This window comes from Haplochromis burtoni, unplaced genomic scaffold (assembly GCF_018398535.1).
Source record: "Haplochromis burtoni strain Fernald_Lab_line unplaced genomic scaffold, NCSU_Asbu1 Contig_268, whole genome shotgun sequence".
NCBI classification, from domain to species: Eukaryota; Metazoa; Chordata; class Actinopteri; order Cichliformes; family Cichlidae; genus Haplochromis; species Haplochromis burtoni.
Genome location: NW_024582629.1, coordinates 200,454 through 217,958, shown reverse-complemented (window position 1 = coordinate 217,958; position 17,505 = coordinate 200,454). Strand labels below are relative to the sequence as shown.

Below are 17,505 nucleotides of genomic sequence, written 5' to 3'. Positions count from 1 at the left end.
AGTAATATCCAAAATGAAAAATGACTCAAAAACCCCACTGTAAATTAATTACAATCGCTCATACACATTGAACTGTAGAGGTGTTTATATTAATTTTTGCCTTATTTCTACTTTTTATCCACTAACAAGTGAAACAAATACAACTTTGACTAAAAGTATATGAACTCTTTTATGTTTGTGTTTATTATTTAGCTTCTTCCCGATTAGCCATGAGTAAGCGTCATCATTAGGCGACTGTCCTAGCAAGCGGCTGGTAAATTAGCCTCTTCTTCAGACACAGACGGGTATGTCAATTCTTCGTTTGTGGTGTTAATTAAAGTATGATTCGCGACAATTCGAATTCAAGTTGTTAATGTGACAGGCAGTAACATTGCCTTTAATTTAATCTCCCTGTCTTTGTACGTTTAGGTCAGTCACAATAAGGGCTAGCTTCAAGGTTGCAATTGATGCTTAAAACATCAGTGAGTACAAATAACGAGAATGGTTTTATTTAATATACAACGTAATTCAGTCTGCGCGCATACTAGAACATACAGTTAATACCTCTCCGTCAGTCATGTAACAGTTTGTTTAATATCTCAGTGTTGATTTTAGTGGCATCTAGCGTTGAATATGGCTATTATATTTAACTATAATTTAAAAATCTAAAACTACAGTACTGTGCAAGTCTTTTCTTTCAATTTTGCAAGGAAAATTGAAAATCATTTATATAATAGAAATACAGTATATAAGGCTAAACCGAGTTTTGCAGGCCTTGAAGGTCAATATTTGATATGACCGCCTTTATTCTTCAACAAAACAACATCCTGAAGTCAGCTTTCTTGCCATTTTATTAAGTAGTGTCCAGGAATAGTTCTCCAGGCGTCTTGAAAGACATTCAAATCTCTTTTGTTTTGTTTTTTATTTTCTGTTCACCACACTGTTTCAGTCATGTTGAGGTCCATGCTCCGGAGGCCAATCCATAGCATTTCACAGAGAGCTGTAGACACTCACTGTCATTGTTCTCTACTGACCTCCTTTGTACATAGAGTAACAATGATTTGTAAATGAATTTGCAAATTTGGATTCCTCTCCATTAAGCTCTGTTGCCACTGATTTTTCAGTCCAGTTCTTGTGTAATTTGGCATACCCCAGGCTTCTTGAGACCATTTTTAATGTGGCTTCAGTGAACAGTTGATGGATCGACTAATGGGCCACATGCATCTCTCAGGTCCTCTGTCTGGTCTTTCCTGGATTTTTTTTTCCCTATTTCTTAAGGACGTGACATTCAGGTACTGTTCACCTGCTCTAGATAGTTTGTAAGGGATATTTTCATCCTACGCCAATTTAGTTTCCTAAATTTTTTTAAGGACCCTTTGGACACCATGGAGAGCTATGCCAAGTTTTCAGCTAATCGCTTTTTGGGAATCACCTTGTTAATGCAAAGATGCTGTGTTATCTTTGACATTATTATTGGATTAAACTCAAGACTTTTGCACAGTACTGGAAAGATGTTCATATATTCATTTACTAATTGCTTGCTTAGCATGCACATTATTGTTATGTTTCTCATTATAACGCACTTCATGTCTTAATTGTGCAGTAAAGCTCTTAATTAAAGTCCTAGTAGTTAAAGAAAAGAGTAATAAATAATGTCACATCTAGCTAACTAACCACCAGTGGTATAATCGAGTAATAAAGGCTGCAAGTATAGAGCATCCATCCATCTTCAGCTTATCTAATTCAGGGGCACGATGTGGGGGACGGAACACAAACAGATAATGCAGTAAAACCTTTATTTTGTTTTTTTCCTCAGATTCGGAGCCCCGATGACTGCCTCCACCCGTACCACTGTGCTGTCACTGTACATGCGTGTTTTTCGCATTGCCCGAACCTGGCAAGCACAGAGTGGTGTTGCGAGTGACACGGAGACAGAGAGGAAGTACATACTGCAGGAGGCCCGCACTCTGTTCAGACGGAACCAAAAGGTGTGAACGACACTCTGCTCTCTAATATGCTTTTTTTTTATAAAGAGAAAATGGCTTTATGGCATCTTTAAGACTTTGTGTGTTGTTTTGTTTTTCAGCTCACAGAACAAGAATCAATAAGAAAGTGTATAGAGGAATATGAAGCAAGGATAGAAATCGGTAAGAATGGAGAAAAGCAGCAAGTTGTTGTTTTTTATGTAGTGAGCATGTCAAAAGGCCACAATAGTAGCAACACCATTTTTTGATTTTCATGTTTCTCAGGGAAATATACTGATAATATGTAACCTTTCTAATTCAGTTGTATCAGTGATTTTGGGATGTCTTCAGCCTGAAAGCATGCAGAATGGTGTTGTTGACTGAATGTACTGAAACATCTGACGTGCACAGACATTCTGAAAAGGATAACAATAATCCAGTGCCGCGTTTACGCAACTCTTACACATCACACACTGAGTCTTTGTCAGTTGAAAGGTTTTCAGCATGTCAAGCGTGAGTAAGCAGCAAAGCTGACCTGATGACCTGAATGATTTGGATAAAAAAAAATCATGGTTGAAACTGCAGAGAAAAAAATAACAATACAAGCCTGCGGTAACAGCATGAGAAAAGTGCTATGTTGTGCTCTTACATACTTACCCAAACAATGATTTTTCTTGGCTTTTATTTTATAATTTGTTTATAGTTTGATGTAACGTTGTCACTGACACGTTGTTATTTTTTAAAATTTTTTTTAAAGGTCTTCATTACAAAAACCCATATCCAAGAGCTGTAAGTAATTACCCTTTATTAGACCATAATGGGTGAAAGTTTTTGGGGGGATTTTATTTGCATACTCTGTGTGTGTTGCAGACGTATCTACCACCCATGGGACTGGCAACTCAGAAGGGCAGGAAGCTACGAGCACAGCAGCGCCTGAGGAAACAGGCCAAACCAATTTACTTACAGTCACATGATGAGACCTGATGCTCGACATCCCCGATCTTTGTCAAGAGTTCAAGTTACCAAGGAGAGAAAACTAGAGAGCTGTTGCAGTCGAGATGCTGCAAGCACTCAATGATGCAGGAACGCACGTCATTCAGGATAAAGCCACTTTTCATTGTATTTTCTTTTTCAAAACACAATCATGAGTTGTAACTGTAGGTGAAGAGTGTCAGATTCCTTTCAGCTCAGGGAAGCTCCCACTGTACCACTTTCTAATATCATACAAGTTTGTATATTTTATTTATTGTTGAGTTCATTTGATTAATAAAATTGTCTCAATGTGGAGGATTTCCAGACTCTTTTAAACTCACTGTCAGAAATCATGAAATTCACTAAATATTCTCTAATAAGCAATTTTGTTAGGACCATATATTTTTTAGCTTTTAATTTAGTTAATGAAAAATTAAACAAAAGGTGATTAAAGCACTTGTCAGATTGTACTTTCACAAGCATTGTATCCCCTATCTCTGTTTCCTTATGGCAGTACAGGATCAATTTATACATCGGTCTCTATTTCTCTAGAATTTTAGAGCTTTGTTGTGGTTCAGTATGGTTTCCTCTGACCCAGTTTGTGCAGCTGTATCTCAAATCTCGTAAAAAACCCAGAATGCTATGAGAGCAGTTTGCTTTGATATGTTTTATTTACCTCGAGCCCCCCATAATAATGACACAGAGAATACAGAGAAAGAACAGCTCGGGGCGTGCATCGCTTTCAGTTCCATTTGGGGATAACTCGCATATTGATTATAGTGGCAATGACCTGCAGGTGGGGTCAGTGATCCATGTCTAATATGACTCATGTTATTGTTGACTGAATACTGAGTCATTTTTCAGCACAGGCTAAAGAGCATTCGCTCTCCCTGTAAAATGATCACAAATATTCTGCTTTCTTTAAAAGTTTACTTGCTCTGATCACTGAACACCTCTCATTCACGGACAGCAGGTATTATGCATAGTGACCCATGTGCAATTTATAAAATACACTAAATGCACAATAAAGGATGAAATTGTGATTTGAATTAATAAACCAAGAAAGCCAATTAACTTTACAGCAAACAATCAGTGTTTTTATCAATAAGAGGAAACTTGTTCATCTTTAAAAGGGAAAATATTTCTGTGTTATGGTGGTGTGAAAAAGTGTTTGCCTCCTTCCTGATTTCCTATTTGTTGAATGCTTGTCACATGTAAATGATTTTAGATCATCATAGATAACAAGTAAACAAAATGCAGTTTGTAAATGAAGTTGTTTATTATTAAAAGGGAAAAATATCCATACCCACATGGCCCTGTGTGAAAAAGGGATTGCCCCCTTAACCTAATAACCGGTTGGGCCCCCCTTAGCAGCAACAACTGCAATCAGGCATTTGCAATAACTGACAATGAGTCTTTTACAGCGCTGTGGAGGAATTTTGGCCCATTCATCTTTGCAGAATTGTAATTCAGCCACACTGGAGGGTTTTCGAGCATGAACCGCCTTTTTAAGGTCATGCCACAGTATCGCAATCAGATTCAGGTCAGGACTTTGACTAGGCCACTCCAAAGGCTTCATTTTGTTTTTCTTCAGCTATTCAGAGGTGGGCTTGATGGTGTGTTTTGTATCATCATCCTGCTGCAGAACCCAGATGCCCTTCAGCTTGAGGTCACAAACAGATGACCAGACATTCACCTTCAATATGTTTTGATAGACAGAAGAATTCCAGGTTCAGAGGCAGCAAAACAGCCCCAGATGTTCACACTACCACCACACTTTACTATTGGTATGACATTCCTTTTCTGAAATGCTGTGTTAGTTTTATGGCACATGTAACGGGACTCAAACCTTCCAAAAAGTTCTGCTTTTGTGTTGCTTTTTTTGAGATCTCTTAAGTTTGTCAGAAAGGTTTCATTTAGGTGATTTCTTAATTCAGCAGGTCTGGCAGTAATCAGGTGGCAGTGAAACCGAACTCAACTTTGCAAAATATGTAGTTAATCACAGTTAACCAATGTTTTTACAAGGTGGAGTCAATCCCATTTTCACACAGGGCCATGGAAGTTTTGATTTTTTCTCCTCCTTAACAATGAACACATTTATTTAGAAACTGCATTTTGTGTTTACTTGTGTTATTTTTGTCTAATATTTAAATTTCTTTGATGATGTAAAACATTTAAGTGTAACGAGCATATAAAAATAGGAAATCAGGAAGGAGGCAAACACTTTTTCACACCACTGTAAATATAGGGTCATTAAGTTCTATGACTGATGAGCCACTACAGTAACTTGGTACACTTCAGTGTGCTGGCTGGAGCCCAAAAGTACTTGAAAAGCCCTCTGTAGCTGATCTATTCTGTGGGGACCAGAGTACATTTTTATGTTTTGCCCTACTTTCCTGAAGGAAGTGTAAGAAAAAAAAATCAAAAAATGTAGATCAGCAAACATGCCCTCTGGTAATCTCAGTGGGGCATGCACTTACAGTTCAGTATTTTTCTCTGGTGATACCGTGCTGTGTGACGTTGAGCTGTATCATACTTTATCAGGTCCTTTTCAGTCACCCTGTGGACTGGGTCACCTTGACTATAAAATGCCTGTTCTCTTTTAAGACAGTTAGAGGTCATTCTGCTTATCCTCTAGTGTCACATTAGCCCGCATGCAGCCACAGGATGGAGCTCAGTGAACACCAAATTAAGGGAAGTGTGCAAGTGCTTTTGGGTGACGTCAGTTGAGCGGCTGACACATGAGGGTACAACCTCAGGCTGTGGCGTTGGCGTATTTAGAAGTGAACAGAGCCCTTGTAGGTTTAAATAGCTTTGGTTCAAACATAGAGGTACATAGCCCCGTCCCCAAACCCTCGGGGAAAGAAAAAGAGTGGGTTTCAGTCACATGGACCCAGTTTGTGACGCACGCGGAAAATAAGGTTTGTAAAGGAAACCTCAAGGGAGATCGCCTGTAAAGTAATCTCTTAAATAATGGGGGTCAGACAAGGAGACAGTGGTAAGATGAGCCTGTAACAACATCACAATTAACTAAACAAGGCTCTCTACAAAAAGTCAAACCTGCCAATAAGTGTGGGCGTTAAAATGTGATCATGATTGTGTGGATGACTGATGGTTGATTTAGGAAACAACAGAAGTGAATTAAAGCGAACCATATTCAAATGAAGAAATTGTAAATATTTCAAGCTCATTACATACAATATTTTTTGAAACCACGAGAAAGGGCGCACCGAGATGACTCTCCCCCCTTAACAAATTTAATAGAAGAGACACTGTGCAAAGTGAAATTAAACTCCAAACTAGGAAAGCACCGAAACTGATCTCTTTATCCACCAGGGGTCAGCCACACTTAATCCTTAATTCTTGTGCAGCTCAGCGAGTTCATTCATAAGAAATGTGACCTAGCTTTACCCGATTTAGTGGACCACAGTCAAGGTACAAGTGCCAGAATTGTTCAGGTAACACAAACTCTGTGATCTTTATACAAAAATCAGCTTGGTTATGATTAAATTCAGTCCGACTCACAAATAAAACATTTCACAAGAACCTGCAAACAGATGCTCTCTGATGAGGAATTCATTACCACTTCAGACTGAAATAAGACTGATGCATTTGTTTAATTTGTGGCATTATTGCTTCCTTCTTCAAACAGTGTTACCTGAGTGACAAAGCACTGTCCCTGTAATCCTTTTCTGCATGGCTTTATCAGTCTCTCACATAATTGGGGTGTAATTTTGGCCCACTCGTCTTTACAATATTGCTTCAGTTCATTGAGGTTTGGGAACTTTAATTCATACACAGCTGTCTTAACTGGAGGTCTGGACTTTGGCTGCTCCATTACAACACCTTGATTCTTTTCGTTTTCAGCCATTCAGCTGTACGTTTGCTGCTGTGATTGCATCACAGACCCAGATGTATGACCCGGATTTGGCCAAGCTTTAGCTGCCGGACAGATGGCCTCACATTTGATTCTGGAATATTTTGGTATACAGAGGATTTCATGGTCAACTCGATGACAGCAAGGTGCTGTTGCTGCAAAACAAGCTCAAATAATTAGCTGTCCACTACCGTGCGGACATTTAGTGGGAGGTGTTTTGTGCCGATGTGCTATTTTCAGACTTTGCCTTTGACTTAGACTCCCCCCCCCCCATGGGGATCCTTAGAGTTTCATTTTATCTAATGAGTAGACTTTATGTAGACAAACAGTTACTTTCAGGGTGCTGAGAACTTTTTTCTCAGGGGCATTTTTTCACTTTCCCAATAGTTACTACAGACAATCAATAAGCATTCTCATGAGGGTCTAAAACAACACCAGCTAACTATCAGGCACTAAAACAGGGAAGGAATAGAACTGAATGTAAACCATAAGCAAGTAAATTAAGTGATAATGCCGTAGAGTATCTACAGACTGGTTTTCAGCAAAAATGTTAACTCAGAAATAAACATTGTAACCAACATAAGAAAACCTTCAACCTAAAAATCCCAAACCTGTTGTACGACCCATTTTAGCAGTGATACCACACTAAAAAGTGGAACAAAGAAAAAAAGTGGTTCTTATTAAAGGTTGTCTGGTGTAAATATAGATATTTAGAGATTCACCTGAGAACGGTGTCATTGCTTCAGTACCAGAAGAATACATGAGCTCCAGAAAGAAGCAAGTGATCCATCACAGAACCCCTTTCAGCCCTTCAGTCGGCGTGCATTATTTAGGGGTTTCAGAGAGACCCTGGGGGAAATATGGTGCGAGAAACAGTGGGAGCAGGAAAAGAGGAAATGATAGGGTAAAGAATAATGCAGGAGGTGGAGATCTAATGTTGTATTTAAGGGCCTACGATAAAGGTAATTAGATGCTTGTAAATGGGGAAATCTATCTCCTCGTCTTACTTTGTTAACCTGCCTTGATGCTCTGGTGCGGATCACATTATCTGCCGTCCCGACAACACTTGAACCATCATTAAATAAATATCAAGCTTGTTTTCACTTTACAAACGTAGTCAAAACACACGAGTTAAGGTGAATTCAGCTGCGCCACTTTAATGGCAGGTCATCTCTTCTGAGGTTTATAAGGAGAGACACTACTGAGCTTAACATGCTGACTTACTGAGCGCTATTTAACCGACTTCTTTTATATAACGCTTCAGCATTTGCTGCTCAGCTGCAACTGCTTTTGTCGCGGTGGTCTCTGAATCAAAAAGTAGATTTGCGGATGTCGTTGTGCATTTGATTTGATTTAAGTCATTCTGCGTATCACAAATGTGCAGCTTGATAAACCTACAGAGACTGTGTGAAGCTTTCATGTCATGGGTTTCTCTTCCTCAATAATATTCTACACTCTGTTAATCAAATATTAGAAATGATAAGACAAGATCTACATGCTTATACCCATATGTATGGTGCAGAGAGTGCAGTAGTTTATGGCTAAATTAAAGTAATTTCCTCAAAGTTTTACATATGCACGCCACATCTTATGGCTTTTTTTTTTTTGCATGTAATCATTATTAGCTTCCATTTGAAACATTAACAATGGAGACCTTTCTGCAGATAATGAGATCTTAGCTTTGTCACGGCATATCAAAGTGTTTTAAAATGTATCATTAAAGTCATCTTTGAATTTAACAGACAGTGTGGGGAGAAAAAAGCCCGAGGTAAACCTTCAATGAAGACCATCTATCAGTGAGAGGTGTCAGTCTGGTACAGACTTGGTATTTTCATTTAACGTCTTACAGAGCGACACAATATGTACAATAAAGAGATGAGATGTTCTGTCATGACGAAGCACTTAATTGGCTTTTCATGTTGTCACAGACTTTTGTCTCATTTCCAGCTCTCTTGCTCACTCCCGTCCCACTCGCTCTTTGTGTTTCTCTTGGCTTTTGTTTGGACGATACGTTTCATATTGTCTCTGCTCATTGGGTAGCTACTTTGCGATCAGAGGAGGCGGAATGAGGTGTGTGTGGGTTGACTCGAGTAGTGTAGTGAGTATTGCTGAATGCCTGCAGCGCGGCGAGTGCAGACGATGCTCGTTTAGACCATCTATGAGCACGCCTTGAGAAGGGTGTGTGAGGGGAACGCGACTGCAAGTAAAGGTGGAAATAGGGGTGAGTGGGTGATGATTGGATATTGAAGAAATTGGTGAATATAAACACCTCATATATTGTGGCAGAAGATCTCATCATGGATGAGCTAAGTGCACTGAGGACCACTGCTTGCTGAGGGCCATGATTGTGTCCATGACTACAATAACAGAGAGCAGAGCACAAACCTGAGAGTGCTTTATATTATTTGCTAACCAGTCATGTGCCCACAAATGTCAACCAGTGCCCTGTAGAGGTGTTTAACAATGACTGTATGTGCCAGGATCCAACTTTAGTGTTGGGTCACAGGCTGACTGGCTCTGAGTAACTTGAAGAAGCCATCAAATATTTAGCTGGCACCCTTTTCATGACCATGGGTATGTAAACAAACATATTATCTGTGTGATTGACACACGATCTGTTGGCCTGGAACCATAACGAAAACCTAGATCAGCCCTTTTAGTGCAAAAGCAAAAGAGGGTCACAGAGAAGGATTAACTCTCAAATTAATTTTCACAAGATTTGATCAGACCACTGGGAATGTCACGGGGACACTCGGAAGGGCACGTTTTTGTTAAGTGATCAAACTCCTGACTGAACATAATTAGTTCTGAGAGATAAATAAGAATATGAAAGACAAATCTGCTTCACTTCTGCACGTTGCTGCTGATGCTGTTTTTTTTAGGGCACCCTATCTGCCCAAAAATGTACGCTCATTTTGCATTCTTTGGCCCATTATGCCATTCTGCCACGCTCCATTCATGCTGCTTTACACAAAAGACCACTTACTGCAGCATAACACGTTGATAAAGTTCAATTAAAGTGATTGAACACAATAATTTTAATTGTGGGAAATGCATGAAGGTGGATGGAAAACTCATTAAAGGCGGTGGATGAATAATGGAGGAGGGTGTGTTGGTGTTGTGCTAGCTTAGTTTACATCTTTGCTGGATGGAGCACTGTTGTAGCTCCTCGGGAGGGGGTGGTGTTGCGTGGGTGTGTGTGTTTTGGATGTGGTGGTCAGACACAAAGCAATGGGGGCAAGAGAAGGAGGAGGAGGAAGAGGCTTGAGGGGCAGCGTGCCAGAGTGTCTCAGCACTGTGCGGCGAAAGTGAGGAGACGGTTTCATTGAAAGGCTCAGCCAGCACCAGCTTCATCAGGCAAAAATGGAAAAAGGTTTGCCAGCCAGACAGCTCGCTGCAGGGATGCAAGGCAACCATGACCACTGGGAGCCATGACAGGAAACTCAACCTCCTCAATGTAGCTGGTGGAAAAACAAATGAATGGGAAGTGCTAAGCGCAACATGATAGGCTGCTTGATTAGGACACGTTTAATGCACATTTCTTTTTATAACATGCTGTATTTTAATGCAGTCTTTCATGATTCGCGGAATTCATTTTTTATTCCGGCTCCTATTTTAAAACTGTCTGACTGTGAAATAATTGCCATCACCTGTTTGCACTCTTTACTGATAAGTGAGGCTTTAGGTGGTGCTTCACACCTTCTGCCAGACGAAATATATATAGGGGAGCTCACCGCACAGCTCAGTGAAAGTGACAAAAGAAGCTTGTAGGTTGGTGGCTGTAGGGCATGGGTTTCAGGTGATGGTGATGCGTGGTCAGTGTGGTAACCGGAGATGGAATCTCCTTCTGAAAAACAAGAGTCCACACGTTTGCGATCCAGATAGAGAATGAAAGGAGGAAGACACCAGTGGGGATGCAAAAGTTGTTACAGACATAAAAAGTGGTGCATCAAAATTTACAGTAGTGCTTGCATGCATGCATTCCTAACTGCAGCCATGTTCAGTGCTACTGCTCCACCTAACCAGTTATACTCCCTCTTCCAAGGCGTTAGTGAGCACCAGCAAGTGAAATTTAATAATTACGGGTCTCAACATGTGATCCTCTGCACATCTTTGAAATATGCCTTGTTACGAGGGACTAGGCACTCATCTGTTTTTGAAATTTTAGAATATATCTAATACATGGTGGAAAGTCAGTTATCACATAAGAATGTGAACAGACCGCAATGTTTTCGGGGAGGAGGGGGGTTACAAATGACTAATTTGTAGCCCAAAACACAGATTTAGTTTAGGGGAATGGAATGAAATGTAGAAATTTTCCAGTATCAAGTATTAATTGGATTTACATTCTCAAAGATTACTAATAGCTTCATTAACAATACTTTTAACTGGATACAAGTGTGGAGGAAACATTAGTCATTTTGACAGAACTATGCTCTCTCCCAGCCTTTATTCATCTCATCGGTCCTTTTACATGTTAAATACAAAAAACGCTTTTTATTTTGTCAGCGTGTTGTTATGGTTGTGCATTCAGAATGAAATGGGATTCTCATTTGCTGTTCATAACCTGTGGATGAATCCATTTTAAACAAAAATAAGGGCAATGGGTGCAAACTCACAGAATGACGGCGGCAGATATGAGGTTCAGCTTGGTGTTTGTGTTGGTACAGCACCAGTGCCGGGGCAGCTGGTAACCTGGTCAGAAACAATGCACTCAGAGTGGCAGATGATTCATTCTGAGTGCGATTGTAAAGCAGACAAAGAGAGCGTGGTTGAGAAAACACTCACCATGAGTAGGAAGACTAACAATTCACAGCTATGCATTTGAAACAGAATCACATTCATGCTCGCTGCAACTATGCTGTTGTTTGCAGGTTAACATTGTGGACATGCAATAATGTATTTTGATGCTTCCAAGTTGAATATATTATATATATGTAGCATATTATCAATATAGTTCTGTAAAATTACAGTATCACAAATAACAGGAAAAAAACAATGTTTCATAGCCTCCATAGTACCTACAATTTGATGAGAAATAGGTCAGCGTTTCACAAGGTGCAGTGCAAAACTTATTATAGAGAGGAGATCAAATAGACTAAACTGAAACTAACTGGCCATTTTGTTAAATGCATAAAGTGAACTGCTCATTAACACAAATAGCAGCAACAGAATGAGTAAGAAAAGTAACTTAAGTGACTCTGAATGTGCCATGGTTGTTTGTGGCAGACGGGCTGGTCTGAGTATTTCAGAAACTGCTGATCTGCAGAGATTTTCCCACAGAAAATAAAATGAGAAAAGTTCTCTGGGTGAAAAAAGTCAGAGAATGGCAAGACTGTGTCGTGGTGGAAGGCAGTAACTTAAATAATAACTTGCTACAAATAAAGTATGCAGAAGAGCATCTCTGATTGTATGATACAGAAAAACCTTGAAGCACATGAGCTCGAGCAGCAGAAGACCACACGGGGGACCACTCCTGTTAGCTAAAAACAGGAAACTGAGGCTACAATACTGAGGAGAAAAGATGTCCGGTCTGATGAGTCTCAATTTCTGCTGAAACATTCAGATGGTTAGGTCAGAATTTGGCCACTCTGAAGAGAAAAAAGGGGTTCGAATCTAGTAATGGAAAGATGTACCCAAGTGTCCAATGGGTGTATACAATTCTTCAACTCACTTGTAATGCACTCTTACTTTTAAGCAATTAGATTTTTATGATAAGTCATGGAAATCTTCTGAAAACCAGACCATAAAAATCAAAAGCCTTCCAGTATTGCTGCAGTAATTTGCATCGCTTCCAGGGTGTCCCATTCTAACCAATTACATTGCACCTCTGAGATTTCAAACCTGTGCAGAGCACAAACATAATATTGTTTATCAAAGAGGTCTGAATTTCATGTGCAGGATAATCGCTTTTGAGAAGAGACGGCTCTTTGGTGACAACCACGATGTTGACGAGTCCACAGCCCGAAAGCAGGGTGTCAGGTCGGGAGCAGGAGAACGCTCCTAATTTTTTTCAGCATTCATCAGACTGTACACTGGGAAAAGATCCTGAAACTGTCAGCATGGAATGTTACTGAAACATCCTGGGAAGGTCTGAGGGGAAGGCTCAGAGGAAATGACTAGAAATGTGGTGTATACCGCTGCCATCTTATGCTGGGAGGAAGCAATGCACTGAAAACACAACCTTCACTCTACAGATCTACTTCTCTGCCATTTCACCTAGAAAGGTGCGTTTTGAAGAATCGCCACTGCCATACTAGAGGAGATCCAGTGCCCTATGCAGAGCTAAAAGTACAGGGAGTTATAATGGGACTTCCAGTGAGAGATCTAAAAATAGCAGCTGCACTGAAAATGGACCAGAGATGCATGAGAAAATTATCTTCAGTGTGAGGTTAGAAAAAAAATTAAAATCATGTAAGGTTTTCTGGAGCACTTCTCACAATTTCTTTTTATCAAATCTCATATATTCTACTGGTGGATTTTCATAAACAACAAAGTTAAGGCAAAGTTTCAAACAATACGGTCAGTATATATAGTCCCCACCAACTAATAACAGTCTAAAGAGGAGGCAGTTTTTTTCTACTTTTGGTTCTGTACGGCTACTATGGTCATCCATAGCCCCCATAGCTCAGAGCACACAAACCCCGCCCACCTGCTGCACAAAACTTCTGTTTACACGGGGCAGCCAATCAGACGAAAGATAACTTTTGTCTCTCGAGAGGAGCTAAAAATAGCCTGTTTCAGACACAGGATGCGACACTATAAGATAAACAAGAATTATTTTGAGCTGTGAAATGTTTGAAGCTACTCTATGAGCGTCAAAGAATAAAATTATTGAGCTAGAAATCTGCAGTAATAGCTTGCCTTTAATCAAAAACAAGGTTGCCCAAATATTTGCATACAATTAATAAGTATATGATTAATAAGTTTAAAGGTGCAGACACTTATATTTTGGGGTTATTTAATAGTACAACAATGTTACGCTCATAAACATGCATTGTTAGTGTGTAATTACACTTTCAGCCAATTGATATATTCTCATGAACTCAGAATTAAAATGGAGACACATTTTATTTTTGCAGAGAGAGAAGAATTTTAAACGTGACACTGAAATTAGCTGCTTTCTGCTCGACAGGTAATTCAACCAAACAGTCCAAATGTAATGTTTTTGATCTCTCTTGGCTGAATGAAGCACAGTCACGGATATAATGCTACAGCTAGTTCTACTAGTAGCCTTTGAAAGGTTTATTTTATTATGACAAAAATATTTTTTAAAGCTATCCTTGTCACTTGAAGGAACAAATTAGGTTAAACTGTCATTTTGACACATGGAGTCTGAAAAGAGCTCAGAAATCTGCAATCTACTGACATCTAGTGGTGAGATTTTTCACATTGTACCTTTAAACAAATGGCAGGAAGGTCCACTAATAAATATTTGGTGCCATGTGATGCAGTCTTCGGACCACATTTATTCCAACCACAGGGATTTATTGTACCACATTATTAAGGCTTCCTGTCACTAACTTGTTGTCTTAAAGTTTGATTTGTTTTGTGAGCACACAGCTGAGCTAGAATCTTAGTAGATAAAAAGGTAAAAGAACGTTTTTAATTTTTTTTTTTTTTTAACTGTCACATTACGAGACTGGTACTATTTCTCAGAGGAAAGTTGTTGCGCTGGATGTTTGCCTGTGTGGGCAGGTCAGTGGTGATCCCTGCTGTCATTTCACATCACTCTTAAGGCTGCCTCTCAGCTGTTTGAAAAGACGCGTCCTCTGGAAGGTCACTGCAGTATTTAAGTGGCAATAAAAATATTGTTTAGCACAAAAAGATACAACCTCATAAAAATCAAACAATGAAAGTGATTTGTGGGGATATTTGGATTCATTCTCATCCACGATTGTAGTGTTTTTGGCCAAAGCACCATCAAAATGTTGTTTCTTTCTAACAGGTTTTGTGAATTTATAACAGGCTGAATCATTAATCATCTTTATTAATCCAAAAAAGCTGCCATTTATTCATATCAAACTAATCACACACTATTACTAATGTGTGTCCAGCCAGTCCAAACAGGTCATATGGACACAAGGCTGACCTAGATACTAAAAATACCATTGGCTGGAGTTAATTAGTGAAGTAATAAGATCAGATAGCTTGATTAGAAAGAAATGGACAGGAGCTGGAGCACAGGAAGACTAATCCTGCTTGGCAGCTGTGAGCTTAATCACAGATCTATACACAGCATCAATGCAGCTTTGATTCATTGACCAGAAAAAGTTGTGATCTGATAAACTACTACAACATGAAAACGGCATTTAAATATATGGACTAAAGCAACGAACAAGTTCAATGATTTCAAGTCAGATTTTAGATTTGCATTCAAGTGTCACTTCCTAATAACTTGCAGACAGAACACTTCATTACATCATTAGTATGAACTCAGCGCTACCCAGCTTCACATGCATTTTGATGATTTCTCTTTTACAAACCGCCCCTGGGCACTGGCTGGAGTAACCAACATTCATAAAAACGTAGCAGGTGTCCAAGAAGCAGATGGCAACTATTTGCGATTTTTAAGAAAAAGAAACAAGAACAAGGAAAACCTGCTAAGGCTTACCTGTGCTGTTAAACATTGGCTTGTATGCTTTAGTGTTTCTTACGTAACACTTGAAGCTATAACTCGCTGATCTGTCTGTACACTTTTATTTATTAGAACCTTTAAATAAATACTGACTCCAGGTTGTAATTAAAACCTTTTGACAGAATAAGTGAGATCCTTAGAGCGCTTCACCCAGCTTCAGTTATGGCTAAAGAAGAAGAACGCCACTGACCCTGAAACATACTCAAAGTCCTGTCGTACTTGGGGACTCGCACTTATTTGACAGCGCGGTGGTTACTTTGCTGGACAGCCGCACACTCAGCAGTGCTGAGGTTTATAGAAGCACTTCGTCATTCCTCAGGGAGGATACAGGCACAAACACAAAGTGACACCCCATTTTGGATTTCAAAAAAAAGAAAAGAAGAGAGAGCGCGAGAGAAAAGCAGGAAGAAATTACATCTGCCTGAGTCAGTAAAGCGGAATTATTCAACAGCCCAGCAGACGCACAGCTCGGTGATACTCGATTGCTGCTAAATGAATCCAAAAAACTCCTCAAAGACTTCATTCATCCAGCGCCAGCTGACGGTGACAAGCTGCTCAGTCCATTTTCACAGGTTTTCAGTTTCCATCACTGAGATGCAGATGAAGAAACACAGACAAACCAGACAGTATTACAAATAGCATTTAGTGTTTACTACTCCAAACATTAATAACATGCCGATCAGCTTTAAATATGAATAAAGTAAATTACATGTAGTGGCGCTCTAATCTCAGGGACAGGTCCTCCTGTTTTGTCAATATGCTCTTATCCAGCCAGTGTTGGTTTCATAAGGAGAAAAGCACTGCATCACTAACCTAAACTGACTGCTAGCTCGATTAATATTACATATACTGAAGTTTTCTTTAGGTCAGGTCCAGACTGACTGATAATGTGTCACTGAAGTCGCCAGTGAGGCCACATTTTATTAAAACAGATGGTTAAAAAGGCTTAAACAATTTGCAGATCAGAGTTCACCAACAATGCATCTATCACCTGACAACAGTAAGCTAACGTATGCATTTTAATGTTCTAGCAACTTTCATATTTACCTTCTCTGTGTGAATACATTTAGAAAAGGTCATATACCCTCCTAGGACCTGGCGTCCACATATGTGGACATCACATTTTGGATTATTTAGACCAAAATGCTCAATTGTGGTCTACAAGGGCCTGATATCCACTTACGAGGACATTATACTGCTACTGTTCTATCAAAATTTTAAACTGATATCTTCATATGTGGCTCTTATTTTTCATAAAAACAAAAATAAGGTAAAAAAAAAAATCTGGTAATTCTTTTGTTTTTACATTCATCGAGCCCCAATATGCCCAAATATCAAAGAGAAATTAAAAATGCATGCCGTGGAAGAGTTCGGGTCTTAGGAGGATACAGCACCACAAGCATAAAGTCACAAATATGAAGCCAGAGTGAAGAAAAAAAGGAGAAAAAACACAGTGTAAAACGATTGAGTCTGTAATGACACTGCACACATTTGCACTTTTCAAATCAGTCAAGACAGAAATCATTTACAATACGCATATGAAGATGTGACGGGACAGAACACATGCTTTCACTGTGGGAACTGATAAAAACTTTATAACGCTGAAATGAAAAGACCACAAAAGTCTGGATAATTATACGCTCTCTTAAAGGTTACAAGGTGAAAAAGCGAGAAAATGTACAGCATCTTATTAGACTTCCCATCTCCCTGTGGACAGGCCGCTCTCTATTGTAGCCAAATGTGCCAGTGATGAAGTAATAATTGCTCTTGCCAGAGTGCCACGGTTCACATCGTGTGTGTTCCTGTGTGCATGTGTGTGTGATTAGTGCCGACGTTCCTCTCCTGCAGATCGTCTTAGCACAGCTCCAATTACACCGCAGTCGATTAGATTTTCCCTGAAGCAAAGGCTGTGGGGAATACAGAAGACCCAGAGAAACAAAAAAATTGTGTCTGAATATCATAACAGCAGATAGCTTTACTGTGTTAAAAGGTCTCTGTTCAAATCCTCAGACAGGTGCCAGCCACAACACGCTGTTTATAACTGACATTCAGACTTTGTTACATTAATGTACTGC

General features: G+C 39.5%; 1 protein-coding gene across 3 annotated transcripts; it reads left to right on the top strand.

Annotated features, from left to right (window-relative positions):
• Window positions 1-188: 188 nt before the first annotated feature.
• lyrm1 (LYR motif containing 1) lies at window positions 189-3,233 on the top strand. 3 transcript variants are annotated; one of them, XM_005939562.3, is made up of 6 exons: window positions 196-284; window positions 409-461; window positions 1,796-1,967; window positions 2,066-2,126; window positions 2,701-2,732; window positions 2,814-3,233. In XM_005939562.3, exons 3-6 carry the CDS (start codon window positions 1,809-1,811, stop codon window positions 2,925-2,927), a joined length of 366 nt encoding a protein of 121 aa, XP_005939624.1. In that variant the 5' UTR covers window positions 196-284; window positions 409-461; window positions 1,796-1,808; the 3' UTR covers window positions 2,928-3,233. The 3 variants fall into 3 exon arrangements, with proteins under 3 accessions (XP_005939623.1, XP_042083501.1, XP_005939624.1); XM_005939561.3 differs by lacking the exon at window positions 409-461 and having other exon boundaries at window positions 189-284; XM_042227567.1 differs by lacking the exons at window positions 409-461; window positions 2,701-2,732 and having other exon boundaries at window positions 189-284.
• The last annotated feature ends 14,272 nt before the right edge of the window (window positions 3,234-17,505 follow it).